Raw genomic sequence first — 21,092 nt, 5'->3', positions numbered from 1 at the left:
TCTGAGACTAAAAGCGCTTAATAAGGGTAGCTTTATAGGCAGAATCAACGTTTTCCTTCTATAATGACCAATTAAGCCCTATTTAATAAATAAAAATCTTTTCCGCATGCTGACCGATTGTCTGCGTTGCGCAAGTACCGATCTCCTGATTCGATGCCTTCGGCCGGGGATGCAATACGTAGTTGGGGACAAATTATCCGACACTTCCCGTGTTTTTCCTACAGATTTCTCCAGGTACCCATTTAGAGCTGGGTCGACTCTAGCTGAGTTTACAAGGTTACGCGATTGACCCCCGTTACAAATCAAATAACCAACGACACCAGGACTCGAGCCCTTGACCTTAAGATTTCAAGTCCAGAGCGCTAACCACTCGGCTAGGACTGCTCCTATTTAATAAACCACTAATAAAACTTTGATTTCACCTGTCTACTTAAGCAATGGATGCTCCAAGCTTTATCCTATTACCATTACACATCGCATTGGTTAATACAATTTCTTTTTGTGCTCCAGGCTTTATCCTTTTACGATAGGACATCACATTGGTTAATACAATTTTCTTTCGAGATACTCGAGTCACTAAAAAATTTTCCAGCTTTAACTCTGCTGCATTCAGAGGTTTTACACCCCCTCCACTACTTAATTTTTTAATTGGTATGATCGGATGAATAATTCATAGGAACAATCCAGTTTCAGCTCTCTTTGACTTGACTGTACAGTCTAGAAGCAAAAAAAAAGGTAAGGTAAAGGATACGGCATTAGACTTTACAGTCCCTACCGGCGGTACTGATCTCCGTTTCTTGGCCCTTCAGCCAGGAAGTGCAATGGGGGGTTGGGGGCCAGCCATCCTGTGCTTTCGCACACCCTTCCTGTTTACCTTCCCCAGATTTCTCCAGGTACCCATTTAGAGCTGGGTCGACTCTGGCTAAGCTTACAGAGTCAGGCCACTGACCCCCGTCCCAAACTGAAGAATTGGGTACACCGGGATTCGAACCCGCGTCCTCTCAGACAAGGGATCCCCGAATCCAGCACTCCAACCCACTCGGCCAGGACGGCGCAAAAGATACGGAAAAAAAGTGCAACCACTGATTCTACTGCTGTTTAAGAATTTGGGTTCCACTTCAGACTGTTTTGCAATCCCAGTGGAGATCCAAACAGGAGTATACATTAGCACTGTATTACTATAAAAATTACAAACACTGCACATCACAAAAACTGATTAGGATGTGACCATATTAGGACAAGGTCATCGATAAATTTTAAGAGGGATTGAATGGGGGAAATTCTTGGCGTTTTTGATTGCGATTTGTATTGTTGAAGATCACAGTATCTTCAATTCAATTGCTATGAACTGCTAATGGAATGCTAGAACACTTATTGATTCCGTTTTTTAAATTATTTTTCAAAGCCCTTCGGACTGAGTTACCGGTGTAGGGGGACGGGGACATCCCTCATTCCCAGTTTTCGGTATGCCAGTAGGATTACCTTATCTTGTCACCTTACCTAGTATATCCATACTGAAAAATTGAAAATGAGACTAAATTTGTCGGTGCTATTACCAGACCCCCCCCCCATCGATCATACATAAACACCTCCTCCTCCCCTAAGCGTCATACTTCTGTGGATATATATATTATTCAATGTGGCAGCTGAACCAATATGGCCAATAAACACCTCCTCCTCCCCTACGCGTCATACTTCTGTGGATATATATATTATTCAATGTGGCAGCTAAACCAATATGGCCAATAAACACCTCCTCCTCCCCTACGCGTCATACTTCTGTGGATATATATATATATTATTCAATGTGGCAGCTGAACCAATATGGCCAATAAACACCTCCTCCTCCCCTAAGCGTCATACTTCTGTGGATATATATATTATTCAATGTGGCAGCTGAACTTCAAAAATATTATTTGATAACTGGTGGTTGCCCTTTTCCATACATGGCTAATGGTGAAGTTTATTTGTAGCACTTTCCAATCCCAAACTTTCCAATATTCCTTCTGAGGACATCAATTTCTGTGGATGTAAGACCAATAAGAAATTTTTCTAAATATCATTTTGATACTCTGTAACGACAAAAGGCTAAAAACTAGAGAATAACGTTAATATATTTGAATTTTTCGATTTTAGTTATGTTTCTTTGTAAATTGAAAAATATGCCAAAACAGAAAATGGGAAATCTCGCAAAACATGACTGAAAATTAGGAACACTAACAAAAGGGGCGGGTGCAACTATCTTACTCCCAGAAATTTAAAAAAAAATAAGTTTTCTGTATTTTCACTTAAAAATCCGAAAAACAAAAAGAAGCACCCCCCCCCCTTGATTTAAAACAAAAAAAAATTCGGTGTCTTCATTAAAACAAATTAAAAAATTTCTTTAAATCCCCCCCCTCCCCGTCCTCCACGTTTATGAGCTGGTGCCCCGACTGAAAACTCGAGTTTCCAAACTATTTCGCGGCTAAGGTTACGCCGTAGTTACAACACCTTTTGTTATTGTGTCCATAAAATAAATTTGATGTATGTTTTTAACTCATAGTAAAGGTGTTTAAGAGTTGTTTTCGCAAGTCCATTCGTATGAAGCAATGTGAAACTCAGTATAACTTAAATTCAAATTAAAAAGACCAAAAAGCACTCAATAGATTGCAGATCTCTAGCCAACCGACCCTTATTAAGTTCTCCGACCCTTATATTAGTTGTTGGTGTATGCTCACGATAATCATTCGTAAGTTTTTTTGTTTTGTTTTTTATCCTTGGCCGCTTTTATTTTGCCCATTCGTGATATTTATTCATGCTCTATTTCATTTTTGACCTTATCTTTGGCAAAATCCTTTCTTTAATGGTAAATATTTCATTTTGACAGTTAATTTGACCTGATTTTAAGCGGTTTTTTTTTTACAGTATTTGGCTTAGAATACATATTCGGCAATGTATTTCTTCTAACCTGTAATTTTGTTTTATCTCCCCACCCTTTCTGTTTCTGTTTTCGCCATTAATCGCATTAAGCTCATTTTAGTTCTTGTGCTGGGATTTTTATTTTCTTTTTGTGTTAAATCTTATTGACCATTTTTATCCTTGATTGGTGTTTCTTCTACTTTTGTCCTGCTGTATTATTTGTTTCTTTGTTTTGCTTTTTATTTTTAGACATATGAAGCGAATTCAGCTGTATTAGAGCTTGCGATATCCTTTTGAAAATAAATATTATCTCGTCTTGTATCAACCAAATCGAATACTGGCCACAAGTCCCTAAGATATTAAGGTATATATCCCCCGTGAAAACAAAAATGACAACACAAAATATAATCGTATCATTGGTTTCATTAGTTTGAAACCTAGTCTTCACCAAGCTAAACAGCCGCACAAGAAAGTAGATTTTCAATGAATAGATGGCAATATCCCTCATCGGTGCTTGTCATTTATTGGAAACACACTCAAGAAGTGAAGTTAGGTTAATCCTAATTTAATAAAACAAAATATGATGATAAAATAATAAACTATAGAAACCTAACATAACCATACCTACCCCTCCCCCACCATGCGCAAAACATAGCCCGAATTTTACATTTCCAATGTATGGTCTGTCACCTATTTTTGTAGCTATGAAACCGATTTTCTCAGATTCAACCTAAGCGTAATTCTTGAATATGTTTCGAATAACCGACAAAGTACCCCCTTATCAAATTCTATGGAATGGTCAGCATAAATTTACCTACTATTTTAAAAATAAAAGTGCCATGAATATAAACCGATCGTTTTTACGAGAAGATAATCGATGTTGTATCTTTGTTAGTTAAACAATCTTATGCTGAGATTTTTTCAAACAATAGGAATCTTCAACTTACTTGGATTGTATGTCAAAGTCTTTAAGCATTCTTTCAATTTTGATAAGCAGACTCGATTTCACATCAGATTGTAGTCCATGTTCAATATCGAGAAAAACAACAAAGTCATTTTCATCAGGTTGATAAGGAACAAACATAGAGTTACCACAAGTTTTCTGTAAATAAAAGATTTAATGAAGCATTCAATTTAGCAGATGATACATAGTTTATTGCAAAAGCCAAAGGTCAGAGCATCGTAAAAAGAAGAATAAAAACAAAAAACAAGGAAAAAAATATGAATTTCCTATCCCTCATCAAATAAAAATATAACTGTCATAGGTACGCACCGGTAACAGTTTTAGGGGAGATATACCATAGGGAGGGCGCATCAAGTTTTTACCAGAGGGTAGGCTACACCACTAGATAACTTCTGTGACCATACTTGCTGAGCATGCTAACTGAAGAAAAAGTAGAATATATAACTGTCATAAATACGCACTTGCAACAGCTTTAGAGGCGATATACCGAAAGGGGAGGTAAATCAAGCTTTTTCCAGAAGGTGGGCTACCCCACTATGTAACTTCTGTGACCATACTTGCTAAGGATGCTAATCAAAGAAAGTGTAGAACCGTGAAGAAACGAGAAAATTCACAGTCAGTGAAAATATGCAAATATATTGGCCGAGAACTTCACTCAGCCGTCGTTAGAGCAACATAATAAAATGGAGGTTAAGGGTCAAGAAACGAAACAAAAAGATAAACCTCCAAAATAAAAATCAAGGTGAGGAGTCACCTTCTCAATTCAATAGTAAAATTGCGGCTGTATATAGACATCGATATACAATGGAGAATAAAAGTTTTTTTTAAGAATTTATTTCTTATAATGGCTATTTATGAGCTGATTTCTTTCCAGGGTTTCAATTATAAAAGTTTTCATTAGATTGCTAAATTTTGATACACAGAGTTAAAATCACGAGATAAGTATAAAAAATTGGAACCAATGAGAACATTATAATTTGCGCTAAGATAGGCTTCCCCAGTATCTCTGCCAAGGGCAAATTTTTGGTGAGTGTGTTTCTGAATTTCAATTGCTTGCCTGAAAACTTGCATGAGCCCTTTAACAGGATCAGGTATAAACTTGTTATTCCACAGGACTCAGTGCTCCGGTCTGTCATAAATATGGTAGGCCAAGGCAGAGCTAAATTTATTGGAGTATTGGTGTAATCTCATGACTTTACTGAGATAGGATTTGTTTCCAAAACTAAATTTATTTTCGTGCGAGCTTCCTATATAGAAACAACCACAAAACAGGATTTTGTAAACATTACTAATGAGGTTGGTTTACTTCTCGGTACAGTTGAAGTCACTCTATTTCATTGGAATCAATGAACTTGGGGTCATGATTTTCAGAAATTATGTAAACCGAATGGCGCGTGGCAAATGAGGCGAAAGTGGTGCTAGACGCGGAAAAACAGTGCCAAGCCTTGTGCCAGAGACTATGTCACACGTGTCAAAATGCGCCATGCATGTCGGAACTGTGCAGCACATGTGACACTCCAATATTCATACCAGGTGGCAAAAAGCAGACAACCCTTTGTTCAAGGTCATGTTTTTGTCATGATTTGTATTCATGTTTTTCATGTTTTTTTTATAATAGTTCAAGATTTTTTACTCAATTTAGAACGGTATGATAAGAAGGCGAATGTTTGTCATTATTTTTCACAGAGATACTGTCAGTTCGATCAAAATTTTCTTGCATATACAAAAGAAGGAGTAACAAAGACACAACAGAAGCTAATGCACAAATTCATGATTTTACAAAAGGCACTTTCTTTATTTTAAATATTTTTATGCACCTCTTAGTATGAATCTTACTTTATGCCCGATATACAAGAATTTTGTCACTAAATTATTTTCTGATTTTTCTTCAGGAGCAGTGGGCTCCTTTAGATCATTCGTAGGGGATTTCCCCTTTTGCCTCTTATTCCCCTATTACCTGATAGGAGAGTGGCAACTATAACATTCAAAAGTGAAGGTTGAGTGTTTTGTCACCAGAAAAAGAAATAAGCTCATAAGGATCTTTGGCATTAAAATGAATGTCAAAAGTTAAATTCCAGTTTTCTTGTTATCCTTTAATTTTACTAATATATGTATTACAACAAAAATTCCAGCCTAAATATTACTAACCTTTAGCGAATAGGTGACTTCTCGGTTTCGATTGTGGCAAACAAGAATGTTTTGATGCATCTTAAAGCTTTCACGTATACCAAGATGGTAGGAAAGGGCCCTTTGTTGGACTTGAACAGACAAATCTACGATTGCTACATCTGCATTATAAAAGGCTTCTAAAACGGATACTTCGCCATAATCAAGTTTCTCAAACTGAAAAAAAGAGACGAACTAAATAGAAATGTCACTCAGCAAACACTGCGATTAACCCTTATAAAATCTTCGGTATTTATTACACTAAGTCCAAAGCGGCTTATTATAAAAGAAAAACACATTTTGAAAATTTCTAGAAAATTTACGTAAAAAATAATTTTTAAATTCCGAAAAAGAATGGCTAGACGGTTATCCAGCTAGCCACTGGAGAAAAGAGTGAAAATTTGGCTAACATATCCTCACCTTTTCTAAAACCACACTGTTCTTCAGTTAAACTTTGTCTACAGCATCTTCAGTCTAAAAGCTTCATCATATTACTAAGTAATTTGCTACCTACAGAGACAAGAATAATGCCTCGATAATTACAACACTCACTCTTATCACCTTTCTTATACAGTGGTTTAATTAAGTTTCCTAAAATCGTTAGGTACTTCCCCTTTTTCACAAATGATAATCATAATCTTCAGTAATTCATTTTTAACCTCAGAGCCACCATATTTAAGAAACCCATTTACCACACTATCAGCACCTCAAACCTATGATTTTTTAATCCTTTTAGTACTGTCACTAATTCTTCATCACAAAACCAATTTTCCTTCACATCCAAGGTATCACAAACTGTTTCAATCTCCTCTATATCTTGTCCTGCGACTGCATTTCGGTTTAGCTCATTCTCAAAATGTTCTGCCCATCTCTCTTTACCTCTTCCCTCATCATTAATTGTGGTCCTGTTCCTATCTTTAACTGGGACAAGTCCGGATTGACTATTCTCACTCAATTTAGTAACATGCCAGTACAATATCTTACAATTATGCTCTCTAGCTGCATCTTCCAGATGCTTGGCAATTTTATTCATGAATCTAAATTTTTCTTCTGTAGATAAATGGAAGTTGAAAGCAAAATCAAACTTACGTTTTTAACAAGAATCAGAGAGAAAATGAAACTGAGCTTGGCTACTACTAAGGAGTTGGGTTTTGCTACTAGACTTGAGTTGGACAGGGTTTAACAAAGCTCTCCAGTACTCAAACAACAGCAGGGACAAGCCCAAGGAAATATATAACACTACCATGCCTTTCAACCCACCATGTGTTGCAAAATTGAAGGAGCTTTTGCTTTTTTGGATGCAGCAGAACAAATGGTAGAACAAATAATCTACTTTACCAGACCTACGACAGTAAAGTCGTTTGCAGTATCAAAGGAAAAAAACCTTACTTCTATTCGATGATCGTCATAGAAACGAATGACAAGAATAAGCTGTTCTTTTGAAGTTACATCACTCCTCTTATCGACCAATATCAAGGAGCACGTGGCATTTCTTGCTCTATTCAAATTCGTGTCATGAATGACGTTACCTACACTATCGATGATATTGCTCAGCAATAGACAAGATACATATTTCGTGTCTTTAGCTGATTATTCAAAACGTCACTGCAATTTTTACCTTCATAGCCTATATAATTCAAAACTACATAACCTACATTTGACCTACATAATTGTCAGCCATGTTTCATATTTTATTTGATTCTTGCAACTCCAACAGTCTGCTCTTGCGTGCTTTGGCTCATCAACAATCCTCTCTCTTATTCAACAGGAATTTTAAGGCATATAGTGTTGATAAAAATCAAGCAGCAATTGTGCATGCTGTTTGTTTTCAGTTTGAATCTTGAGATAAAAGAGTTAATAGTAAAAAAAAAAGCAAACACAATTCTAGTTCTTTTATCTATGTTCATTCCTTAACATATTTCCAAAGAAATTAAACACCCCTCCCCTTTCTAGATATTTTCAATTTGTAGAAAAAGTACAAGTTAGACAAGCAATATATCCATTTCTTCAAATAAATACATTAAAAGAAACTCTACATCAAAGAAACAACTACCCTGTACAGCATTTATTCTTCAGTAGAGTTAAGGACTCATAGTAGCTGCTTTTTAACTACAGAAGTTTTAGGAATTTCTGAACTTCTCTAAGGTATTAAAGAAAGTTATTATATTACTAAGTTTAAGATTTACAAGTAAAGCATTTAATGAAGAATTTGAAGTGAAATAAAGTAGTTAAACTATTGTTGAGGTTTTCATCAGTGGCATTTCTAGGCCCGAAGAGGGAGGGGGAAGCTGCCCCCTCCCCAGTTTTTCTAGTATGACATTAAATGTCTTTTATTTCATATTTTCATGCTCCTATTAAGGTACTTCATGGACTAAGACATTATTTATGTTCACCTTGCCCTGTCCCCCAGTCTATGAGGCCTAAAACCATTGCTGGTTTTATGTTGGTGAACAATGTTGACAATAATTGTAGATCTACACAAAATAGGAAACTGATTAGGATTATTGGCATCAATGCAATGCTGTTATGGAGCCAATCTCTTTTTTTCTTAATGTTCAATTTGTCTTGAGCATTTAGAAATGTGAAAAAAAGAAAATAATGTATAAAGCTGCAATATAAAAAGGTTAGTGGTTAATAATCGCTTTGAACCAAATATTTTTGACAGGAATGAGATTAGACAAGTAGCTTCTACCCTTGCCTTGAAAACTGACACAGTAGGAGTTAAATCACCATCTTCATCAACTAAACAAACTATTTTTGATAAAAATAAAAGAATAAAGAGATCATTGACAGTTTTCTTACACCATTAATATACCTGTCAATATAGGAAAAATAAGATAAATTGGCATTAAAGAAAAATACGAAAAGACAGAAAACTTATCCAGCAATTAAAATACTTTTATCATTCTCTTAAAGGCACCAAACAAGCGACACTTTCCAGTCAATTCAGGCAAAGCATTCCAGGCAAACTGGGAAGCAGTCAGGGGTTGGAGCCTGATCTAACTGAAGGACTGAATTAAATTCAAATGTTGTATCAAATATGAAGATAGCATGTAGAATGGTCATAAAGAGATGGTCTAGCTCTAACGATCTCTTCCTAACTGAAGAAAAATTAAAGATGAACATGAAACAAAAGGAGGTAAGTTCAAATCAAACAACAGTTTTTAGTGCTTTGTCATATACACTAGAGAGACACATCAGAAGGGAAGAAAATTTTTGCATTCATAAAGTAGGGCAGTCAAGGACCCGGATCTGAAACAAACAATGAAACAAAATTCTTGGAATTGACATAGAAAAATGTATTTCAGCTTTTTAAGAATTCAGAGATTCCTCAATATTTCTATTTTCATTTGACTAATATTATTTCCAAGGAAGAGCCTTAGCAAGAAGGATACCTAGGAACAAATGCCAGGTCAACTGAGAGAACCCCTTGAAAGATGAATTTCGAAAAGTTGGGAGAGAGCCTGACAAACAGAGAATTAAGAAGCTTGACTTAGCAGTGTTCAGGGCAAGGGAATTAGCGTCAAACGCTCTCAGACAGCGTAAAAAAATTACGCTCTCAAACAAGAGTCAATTTGATATAGATCTAAGGCTCCATTTTGACAGCAGTAACAAGGGTACTGCTGTCAACCAAGGCACCTGGCGCTTTATTACCAGCTGATAGAGATTTACATTTGCAGGCATAAAAACATTTAAGGTGATATAGATGACAATAAACCGTTTGTTTTGGGCTTGTAACTATAAAAATAAAATAAATAGCTTAAATTAACAATGGAACTAGCCATAGATTTTAGCTCTGTTGGAACCCAAACTTAAGGTGAGACAGTGAGTAGAAAGAAGATATGGAAATAACCCATCCAGACAAATAGGAATCAATACAAGAACTAACATTCTCTCTTATACTGTAACTAGATAATTTAAAGAGTAGGATTTTGTGGGTTAAGGGCCACCATGCAAAAAGTGGGGTAGCAAAGTAGCAATGCTACTTGCCAGTTTTCAGATTTTGTTGGCAGATTTTGTTTGAAAATACCGTTTTTACATATAAAAATACTTTTTTCTTGAAGAAAAGCTGTCAAAACACAAGTTGTGCTGCTAAACTGTTGGCAACTTTTGAAATTCTATCGAATTCTTCTACTGGCAGCTTAGGAGCTTTTTATGCCTGGTTAAGGAGTCAAAAGCTTTTAAGACATCTAAATATTTAGTAACAGGACTTAAGGGTGAAATACACAAAAATCAAAAGAGTAGCGTAAGCATGCTTAGTTGAATACTTTGCTTTGAAGTCTAACTGAAAATCATGGACAAAATTCCTTTACTTCAAAAAGGAAAGTAGACAGACAAGCACACACAATTAAGATTATTCAATAAATGCAGTAAAAAATATGATAATAGCTGATAATTAGCCAGATCACTCTCAGATTTGCGTTTATATAAAACTGTCAGTTGAGCTCCCTCAAGTGAACAAGGAAAAGTCCCATTTACAAAAAAAAAAAAAAACAGATTTACAAGTTTTGTCACAGGACAAATGAATTGAAGGGCGAATGAACCTTCCTACCTTGATGGGTATACAATCAGGACCAGACAATGATGAATCATTTAATCCATTAATAATCCTACTTATCTCAACCTTAAAAAATGGATCCAGGACCATCAACTTCAAGCTGGAGAAAAATATGATATAAAAACAGGTTTAGGAAGAGGTAGCCTTCCTGAAGAGACATTTGTTTTCTCAACTTTAGCAAAATAAGAGGTAAATGCTTCTTGAAAATTAAGTTCACCCTGAACAACCAGGCCATCAACCATTAAACAGTGCGATGAAAAAAAAGGCTCAACAGTGTGATGAAAGTGAAGGTTCAAGGAGAAAATTAATCTTTAGACAAGTTTTCCAAATGATTTTTTCTGCAATTCAGAAATTCCTGAAAACAATAAAGAATTTACCCTTCTGAACCAAATATTCATAAAATTCCTATGCTTTTTAAAATGTTGAAGGCAAGCAGTAGCTGTGCTTGATCCTGCACTTGAGTGCAGTAGCTGTGCTTGATGCTGCACTTGAGTGCAGTAGCTGCACTTTGTTGACGTATAGGATTTTCAACCAAACTTTTCTTTTTCACACCCAATTTCTGAAGAGGCCGGGGACCATCCACTGATTCAAGGGCATACATCTTTTAGAACTGGAACCAAAAATGAGTATGGCACACACATCAACAATATAAGTTTAGACAGGTTCATACGAGCAGTCCAACTGTGAGCAAAAATCCTTACCTGTTTCAAATATGTCCCACAGAGTATCAATCAAACAGGATCTAAGAGGGGTTTGTTAATTTTGACCATATTTAAATGCAGCCAAGACCAAAACAGGCAAAATAGTCCAAAAGGTAATTAACTATCCCAAAACTCTGCATCAAATTAAAATGGGAGAAAATATTGTTTGTCAAGAAAACTATAGTCATAGAAATATGTGTTGACATGCAATCTCTTGGAAGATTCCGCCTGTGAGCTGAGCTGCTAGAAAATGCACTATTATAGGAAATGCAAGATCAAACGAGTTAAGCATAAGTCTTTAAATTATTATAAGCTATTGCAGATGAGTTTATATTGTCTCCAAAAGCCTATCAAAGATCTAAAGAGACAATGACAAGGATCCACTTGAAGATCAGTACATATTACCAATCATAAGGTCCTTACCTTGAGATCTAATGTAAATAATAGGGATTCAGAGATCCCATCATGATTCCTTGACAGACCACCCCTGGCAGTATCTGGAAGGCCATTACACATATACAACGCAAGACCACCTTTTGCTTTCCTCTACCAATTGAGACAGTCCATCCTATATCTTTTTGTATCCAGCAGAATTTCATAATCATTATTCAGAAAGATTTCATATAGTCAAATAGCAGCAGGCAGTCAATCACCAACTATTAGTGTCAACTGTTCAATTGATGACCAAAAACCCAGAACATTAAGTTATAGGACCATGAAATCGCCATTATGTCTAATAAGCCCCTTTAATTCATTGACATATTGAAGAATTGCCAAGAAAGAAGATTTAAAGTATTTCTTGAATCTTGACCAACCAAAATTACTTAGAATAATAAAAATGTCTAGTGAGTTATTTTGAAGCTCAAGAAGACACTCATCAATGGAACAAAGCCTCTGGAATCAGTTGTAAAACTGCATAGCACTTGCAATCATGATGAATTAAATTTGACAACACCTACACCAGCAAAAAATCTTCGAAATAAATCAAGACAGACAGCATATACACTGAAGCTTAAGAGAATTATTATGAAAAATACACTGAGACTTAGATAAGAGACATAAACAGTCAAGTTTGGTATCTTTTTGACTTTAGCATCTCCGAGCAAACAACACTTGAAACTGCAAGATACATTATCATTCCTGCAATTTGCATATTTTGGTGATACCAAACATTGATGGTGACACATGGATGTGTGACCCCCGTGACAACCTGATCAGTGACTAGATCTATTGAAATTTGGTTATGTGAAGATGCAAATTTCATAGTCTACATTTACTCCAAAATGCAGGAGAGGTAGAATCACAAAAAGTGAGTTGAATGGCACATGATTGTCCAATATACTGAGCTTCTACAACCCATCACAGATGGTTGCTACCACAGCAATGTTCTCTACACCACCTCTTCCCTAATGGTGCCAGATTCAGGCCCAGGCTAATTACAAAAAAAAAAAAAACTACAAGAAAAATCCATCAAAAATGAATTTTATACTTTATAATATGCAGCAAGTTTCTACTAATCAGATTTTATCATTTCCTTACATTTTTTATCCAAATTTTTAATTTGTTAAAAAAAAAGAATATGTATCTATCTAGCTGGCCTCAATTCTTTTTTGCAATGAAATGGTGCTATTGATAGGTTAAGAATAAAAATACCTGTTAACAAAGAAATGTGGCAAATCAAGTAAGGAAAACAATGGAGAAATATATATCCTAGGCATGCAGACATTTATTTCTGAGAAATTATGTGTTATTGGCAAAAAAGTACCAATTGCAAAAAGAAAAGCTGGCTGTTGAACATTTAACAGGAACTTGCAAACAACAACAACTGAATAAGCAGGTAATATAGCAATAACAACTGAAAAATCAACTGTGCTACCACTGTCATACTTTAATCAGTTTTAATTGATAAAGTGGCATTAATAAAAGGTCACACAAATCATTTTGGATTGTTTTCAGAAATAATATTTATTTTTTAGAGTTCATGACTTAAAAATGAAGAAAAAAGAAAAATTAAAAGTTTTACTAATTCATGGGTGTAATATTTTGAGTTTAGCATTAAAACCACAACTCAGAAAAACTCTGCCATCAAGCTTTTTACTTTTAAAGTCAAATCAATTCCTACACTATGGGAAGTAATGGTCTAGCAGCTTCTGCTACTTATAGATAATATAAATACACTATAGAAAACTAAGCCTGTTTTCCAGCTTGTCAGTAAAACCCTTACATCTAGTACCAGTAGGGAGAAAGGGTACATTGTTAAAGAAGCAGCCTTCACTTTTCTAAAAGTACTAATTTAGAATTGGAATTTCACTAAGAATTATTTCTAGTTATCCTTGAAAGCAGGTGAGCTAGATAAATAAAACTTTCAGGAATGAATCCAGTGCCTAAAACATGCCTCAGAAGGTGCTATCAAGCTACTGTCTTTGTGCTTCCCCTATTTCTAGGACATAGAAGATTGTATAGACAAAAGGTCTATACCTATCTAAATATTAAAAAATCTTTTATTTTAATTTTTGGTTTTTAGTCTCTTTTTCAGTGGCTCTAGTTTTGAACTGCATTTCCTGTTATGTCAGCAGGATTTTCAGCCATATAAAGAGTTTTCCTTAAATTTAAGAAATAGATTTGCTAAATATAAAGACTGAGAGCACTTCAGAACAAGACATGCTGAAACAGAAGAGGGTGTTTTTAGATTGTAATTGAAAACTATTTTCTATGATTAAGTTACATGTGTAATAAGGAACCCCCTCCCTTCTGATGGTCCTGCATATACTGACTCTCTGTATATCCTATATCTTGACTAGATCCCCTGACCATACATAAATATGAGAGAAATGATGACATACAAGATAGTATGTGACAGGAGTGTGATCCCCAGCCTGTTCCTGATAGTCAGTTCACCAAGTACTATAGGTCTTCCCTTGAAGCTTTATCAAAACCATACTAACACTAGGCTGCAAAACAAATTCTATTCTAACCCTGTAGTCAGTCTACAGAACTAGCTTGGTCAGAATGCTATAATGTTGCCCATTGTTGAAGTCTTCAAGTCTGCAGTTGACAAAGACTGGTGCAAGAAACCTTAGCTCATAATATGAAATGGACCTAATGAGTCGAATTATCATCATCAGTGACCAGCATTCACAGGATTTACCCTTATTGCTGGCAAGTGTGATTTAAGGTGATGAAATAAAAATAGCACCATTAGATTCCTTATTCTATGCTTCGTTTCAACATAATAGTAATCACGCTTAGAAAACACCACCCCATTCTGATTGATCCATATATAGCCATGCTAATATATGTCTTTATTGTTGTTTCTAGTCTTTGATCCCTTGCAGAGCTGGTTATGCTGTATACACTCAAAGTTACCTAGTTTTGTCTGAGTATTGTATTTGATATTGGGTAAAAACATTTCAGTATTTTAAAAAAGTTGAAAACGTAAATAATTAAGGAAGAAACCATTATAATGTGACTAATATAAATTTACTCAAAATTATTGAACATGAATTTCATTGTTTTGTATAGTTTGATAGCCTATATAACTTAAGGATATAGGCTACTTGGGATTATCTGTGGGGGGGGGAGAGAATTGTCAGAAATATACCTTTGACCATAAAAAGAACATACAGCTACTGATCAAGGTTTTGATTTTACAACACAAAGATTGTAAAAGGTCATCAAAGATTAGTTCCTTTGGGAAGGTAAAGAAATTAGGGTAGTCTTAAACACAAATTTATACTTTTTGATATATTTTCATTGATACATCCCTTCAAGTTTATTTTTGTGCTCTTTCTAAACATAATCATTGATCCTGGGACAGATCCCATTTTGTGCCTTTAATAGATCCAAAAAGGTAACTTATTATAGCTTTTAGACTATGATGCAAAGTTACAAATTAGTTAAAACTAATTACATATAAAAATTAGCTTTTAAATAACTCCTTACAAAACTCCCTGTGATGTTCAGTGCTACCAAAGTAAAAATACCAACAAAAAAAGAAGGCTGAACAAAAACTAAAACAGATTGGTGATAACTATGAAAAAATGCTATTTTCCTGATCATTAAATGTGATTGATTCTAATAATGTAATTTTTATTTTGCTATGATGCCATCTTGAAATTTTTTTCAAAATAATATTTTACTATTAAGATTAGGCTAGTAATAATCATAATTATCATCCCCAAACAAGCAACTAATGACAAATATTTCCTACTAAATATTTTTTCAGAAATATATTTTTGAACTTTTGGTTATTATGGGCTGTTTTAAGACCCTTTAAGGACTCAAAAAGAATTTGTCTGTGAAGTAATTATTACATTTGGAATGAGTATGAAAAAAGACACTTAAATGATATATTCACATTCTTCCTAGCTAGATTGTATAAAGAAGTTTAGATTTACTATTCAAAATATATCTAATGGCATCATTGAGGCTCTAGATGCATTCTTGAGAATTTTATTCAACTTCCTTGACTACTTTTTAGATAAACCTAGGCTAGACAAAATCCAACTTATCTAAAATTATTCCTTCCAGTATTACATAAAAAAAAACTAGTTTTTCTAACTGAAAGTAAGGAGTGACAATAAAACTTAAACAAACAGAAATTACTCCATATATGAAATGGGTTGTCCCCTCTGCAATCCCTCGCTCTTTATGCTAAAGCTTTTAATTGTCTTAAAAAGCAGAATTGTGGTAAAGAGTCAAACTTTAGTGTAAAGAGCGAAGGATTGCAGAGGGGACAACCCATTTCATATACGGAGTAATTTCTGTTTGTTTTAAGTTTTAATGTCACTCCTTACTTTCAGTTAGAAAAACTAGTTTTTTTATGTAATTTCTGAATGTTTTTGAATTTATGCATGTTTGATTTTGGCTCTCCACACATAAATTATTAAAATGAAATTTACATTTTAATTCCTTTTTTGGCTAAATGGCTTTCTCTTAGGTCTGATCAGACGATTTTGAGAAATATGGGATGGGGAAGGAGGCCTAGTTGCCATGCAATTTTTTGGTTACACAAAAAGGCAACTATAAATTTTAATTTTTAACGAATTTTTTATTAGTAAAAAATATACGTAACTTAAGAATTAACTTACATAACAAACTTTTACATTCTTAAATTTTTATTATGTATATGAGGGGGTTTGTACCCTTGTTAATACCTCGCTCTTTACACTAAATTGTAAGTTTTGTGCCGATTCTTTAAGAATGACCCCTGAATCAGAAAGGCCATAGAATAAATAGTTGAAATTACTAAAAATACTTTAGCATAAAGAGCAAGGTATTTATCTCCTCCTAAATACCTCGCTCTTTATGCTAAAGTATTTTTAGAACCCCTCATATGCGTAATAATCTCTGTTCGTTTTAAGTTTCAATGGTACTACTTACTTTCAATTGAAAGAATTTTTCCATTTTTATTTTTTCATTTTTTTTATAGTAATTTTAGAAAATCCTGCACCCTTTTCATTGAATTTCTGTTCCCCCATGACATATTTCTCCAAGGAAAGATCCTCCCACATAGCCCCCTCCCCTCAACCCCACCCCCAAAACCAAAAAAAAATCCCCTGAAAACGACTGTACATTTCCCAATAACCATTATTATATGTAAGCACTGGTCAAAGTTTGTAACTTGCAGCCCCTCCCCCAGGGACTGTGGGGGAGTAAGTCATTCCCAAAGATATAGTTATTATGGTTTTTGACTATGTTGAACAAAATGGCTATGTCAAAATTTTGATCTGTTGACTTTGGAGAAAAAATGAGCGTGGGAGGGGGCCTAGGTGCCCTCCAATTTTTTTGGTCACTTAAAAAGGGCACTAGAACTTTTCATTTCCGTTAGAATGAGCCCTCTTGCAACATTCTAGGACCACTTGGTCGATACGATGACCCCTGGGGAAAAAAAACAAATAAACACACACCCGTGATTTGTCCTCTGGCAAAAAATACAAAATTCCACATTTTTGTAGATAGGAGCTTGAAAATTGTGCTATAGTGTTCTCTGATACGCTGAATGCGATGGTGTGATTTTCGTTGAGATTCTGTGACTTTTAGGGGGTGTTTTCCCCTATTTTCTAAAATAAGACAAGTTTACTCAGGCTCGTAACATTTGATAAAAAAGACCAAATTTGATGAAACTTATATATTTAAAATCAACATGAAAATCCGATTCTTTTGATGTATATTTTAGCATCAAAATTCCGTTATTTAGAGTTTTGTTTACTATTGAGCTGGGTTGCTCCTTACTACAGTTTGTTACCACAAACTGTTTGATGCTAGAAAATCATGCACCCTTTTTCTTTGAATTTTTCTTCCCCCATGACAGATTCATCCAAGGAAAGATCCTCCAACATAGCCCCCTCCCCTCAGCCCCACCCCCAAACAAAATAAAATCCCCCTGAAAACGTCTGTACACTTACCAATAACCATTACTATATGTAAACACTGGTCAAAGTTTGTAGCTTGCAGCCCCTCCCCCAGGGATTGTGAGGGAATAAGTCATCCCCAAAGACATAGTTATTATGGTTTTTGACTATGTTGAACAAAATGGCTATCTCAAAATTTTGATCCATTGACTTTGGGAGAAAAATGAGCATGGGAGGGGGCCTAGATGCCCCCCAATTTTCTTGGTCACTTAAAAAGGGCACTAGAACTTTTCATTTCCGTTAGAATGAGCCCTCTTGCGACATTCTAGGACCACTTGGTAGATACAATGACCCCTGGGGAAAAGAAAAAACAAACAAATAAACATGCACCCATGATTTGTCTTCTGGCAAAAAATACAAAATTCCACATTTTTGTAGATAGGAGCTTGAAGCTTCTACAGAAGGGTTCGCTGATACACTGAATCTGATGGTGTCATTTTCGTTAAGATCCTACAACTTTTAGGGGGTGTTTCCCCCTATTTTCTTAAATAAGGCAAATTTTCTCAGGCTTGTGACTTTTGATGGGTAAGACTAAACTTGATGAAACTTATATATTTAAAATCAGCATTAAAATGCAATTCTTTTGATGTAGCTATTGATATCAAAATTCAATTTTTTTGAGTTTTGGTTACTATTGAGCCGGGTTGATCCTTACTACAGTTTGTTACCACAAACTGTTTGATTAATGTATTTGCTTCAGAAGAGCTGCTAAACTAAATAGATACCAATATAGATTTTAATGAAATAGTTTGGCCAATATTTGCCAAAAGTAGGCCTAGGCCTATAGCATATGGTAGTCTAGATTAGGGGCTATTGAGAAGAAATGATGTGAAAGACACAATTCTTATTTCATAAAATGCAGAATATTTGTAGCTACTGAATACAGCACTGTATAAATTTTGAATGCAGTGCTGCTATACTTCCCTCCCCTCTCCCCCAAGTGAAAAAATTTTCTGGTTCCTGTTTTGATATAATTGATTTGATTTATGGGCACAAAGGTTGAAACAAGAGAGATGCATTAGCAAAATGTATTGGAAAAATACAATTTGGGCTACATAGGCCTATTTGCAAATTAGGGGGGAGTAAAGTAAAGTGCAGCTGAAGTCAATATGTTTTAGCAACAATTTTTCTGCATATTTATGAAGTAAGAACTGTTTTCTTAAAATATTTCTGGTAAAATTCTAGTTAATTGACTTCTTGCTATCTCGGAAAGGGTTTAGGTTAGGAAAATAAAACTTTCAGGGATGAATCTGCAGGCTAAAGTATGTACGGGAAGGTATTTTGAAGTACCCACCTCCACTCCTTCTCCCTCTAGAGGGCCCTGAAATTTGCCTACATGACAGGTCTATACCTATTGAAATTTTGACAAAACAAGATTTTACCTTAATTTTCAGTTACTAGTTGCTTTTTCTCTGCCTATAGTTCTGAAAATGCAATTCCTGTTATTTGAGTAGAATTTTGAGCCATGTCAATGTTTTTTTTTCAAAATTTAGGAAATGTATTTGCATATCTTTAAAACCTTATAAAATGGAATTGAGCAAAGTTATGAAGCTGAAAACAGTTTTGTTGTACTTCAATTAAGCAGAAGATCTATTTTCCAAGGTTTCACTTTTATAACACATATATTTTTAAAGGTCTTCAAAGGTCAGGGCCCTCTAGAGGGAGAAGGAGTGGAGGTAAGTACCTTAAAATACCTTCCTGGGACATACTTTTGCCTGTAGACCCATCCCTGAAAGTTTCATTTTCCTAACCTAAACACTTTCCGAGATAGCAAGAAGTCAATTAACTAGAATTTTACCATACTTTCTTCTCAATAAGCCCTAATAGGCTACTCAATAGCCACTCAAGTGCCAATGGTTCAAGTAGGCCTAGTATAATGAAGGTGGTAATCCAAATATAATTTGACCCAGAGAAACACGTTCCGTGGTATTTCATCAAACAAATAACAAAATTGAATTTACCTGTACATAAGTACAATTGGCATTGGCACTGATACAAGCCTGATTAATTGCTTCATATGCTTTTTTTCTACTATGAAGGCAATCATCAGCTAGGTGAAGATCAATAACGCAAACAACTTCCATTTTTAGTTTTGACTGACCACCATGATTAGAACTTTCACTATTGTTTCCAAAGCTGTCAGTCATTGTATTAAATAAAACTATCCATTTCCAGAAATTCCCAGTTTTGAATAGTTCGCTTTCTCTAAAGACAGACTTATCGCTAGACCGAAAAATTCGTAACATCAAAATTCTTCAGTCGAAATTTTTGATAGGAAAGTGTCTTTTCAAGGCAAGATGCCTTTATTTCGCTATCAAGAACGGAACTTCGGAATGATGAGGCGGTCATTGCGTGTGTATTTTGAAAAATATGCTTTTAAGTAATCTTGTTAAAAGTTCCCCCTCCAAATTTTAAGAGGTACCATTTTCGTATCTTAATTAAAAAATTTGAAAAAACCCCTCTCTATTCTAAATTTTAATGAATTGGACCTCTTCTTTGCTTCGGCAGCATATATGACCATACATCAATACAAATTGAGTTGTTTTGGATGCAATTTGACCTTTTTTCTCGTGGAATTAGTGTGGAAAACGGGCTTTTCAGGCTAAACAACCTCTAGCTAGTTAATGTATCTACTATTGGTTGCCTTCCCATAGTAGCATAATATTTGTAGGTATGAATATATAATAAGTTGAAGATAATAGGCATAGGACTGACTGAGCAAGTTTTTTTAAGCGACTAAAACTATTGGGGGGCACCTAGACCCCCTCCCATGCTCATTTTTTCCCAAAGTCAACGGGTCAAAATTCTGAGATAGCCATTTTGTTCAGTATAGTCGAAAAACCTAATAACCATGTCTTTGGGGACGACTTATTCCCTCACAGTCCCCGGCGGAAAGGCTACAAGTTACAAACTTTGACCAGCGTTTACAGATAGTAATGGTTATTGGGAAGTGAACTGACGTTTTCAGTGAATTTTTTATTGAGTAGGGAGGGGGTAGAGGGGAAGGGGTTAAATGGGAGGATCTTTCCATGGAGGAATTTGTAATGGGAGAAGAGAATTTCCATGAAGGGGAGCAGGAATTTCTAATATTATTTAAAACAAAAAACAATGAAAATATAAATACGAAAAAGCATTTTTTTCAACCGAAAGTAAGGAGCAGCATTAAAACAAAACGAACAGAAATTATTACGCATATGAGAGGTTCATCTCCTCCTAAATACCTGTCCTTTACGCTAAAGTGTTTTTAGTAATTTCAACTATTTCTTCTACGGCCTTTGTGATTCAGGGTTCATTCGTAAAGAATTGGGACAAAATTTAAGCTTTAGTGTGAAGAGCAAGGTACTAAAGTGGGGGCCCAATACATGTGTCCAATATATGTGTGCTGGTTCGTC

At 35.0% G+C, this 21,092-nt stretch overlaps 1 protein-coding gene across 1 annotated transcript in view; it reads right to left on the bottom strand.

Annotated features, from left to right (window-relative positions):
- Window positions 1-19,901, bottom strand: part of LOC136036336 (mitogen-activated protein kinase kinase kinase 15-like) — a 145,869-nt gene extending 125,968 nt beyond the window's left edge. Inside the window, exons 1-3 of the mRNA XM_065718489.1 lie at window positions 19,662-19,901; window positions 6,011-6,205; window positions 3,846-4,000 (exon numbers count right to left, since the gene is read on the bottom strand). Coding sequence (XP_065574561.1) covers window positions 3,846-4,000; window positions 6,011-6,205; window positions 19,662-19,847 — 536 coding nt within the window. The 5' untranslated portion in view covers window positions 19,848-19,901. The remainder of the gene's footprint in view (window positions 1-3,845; window positions 4,001-6,010; window positions 6,206-19,661) is intronic.
- Window positions 19,902-21,092: the final 1,191 nt, after the last annotated feature.

This window comes from Artemia franciscana, chromosome 2, assembly GCF_032884065.1.
Source record: "Artemia franciscana chromosome 2, ASM3288406v1, whole genome shotgun sequence".
Classification (NCBI taxonomy): domain Eukaryota; kingdom Metazoa; phylum Arthropoda; class Branchiopoda; order Anostraca; family Artemiidae; genus Artemia; species Artemia franciscana.
This window is presented reverse-complemented; position numbering and strand designations above follow the sequence as displayed.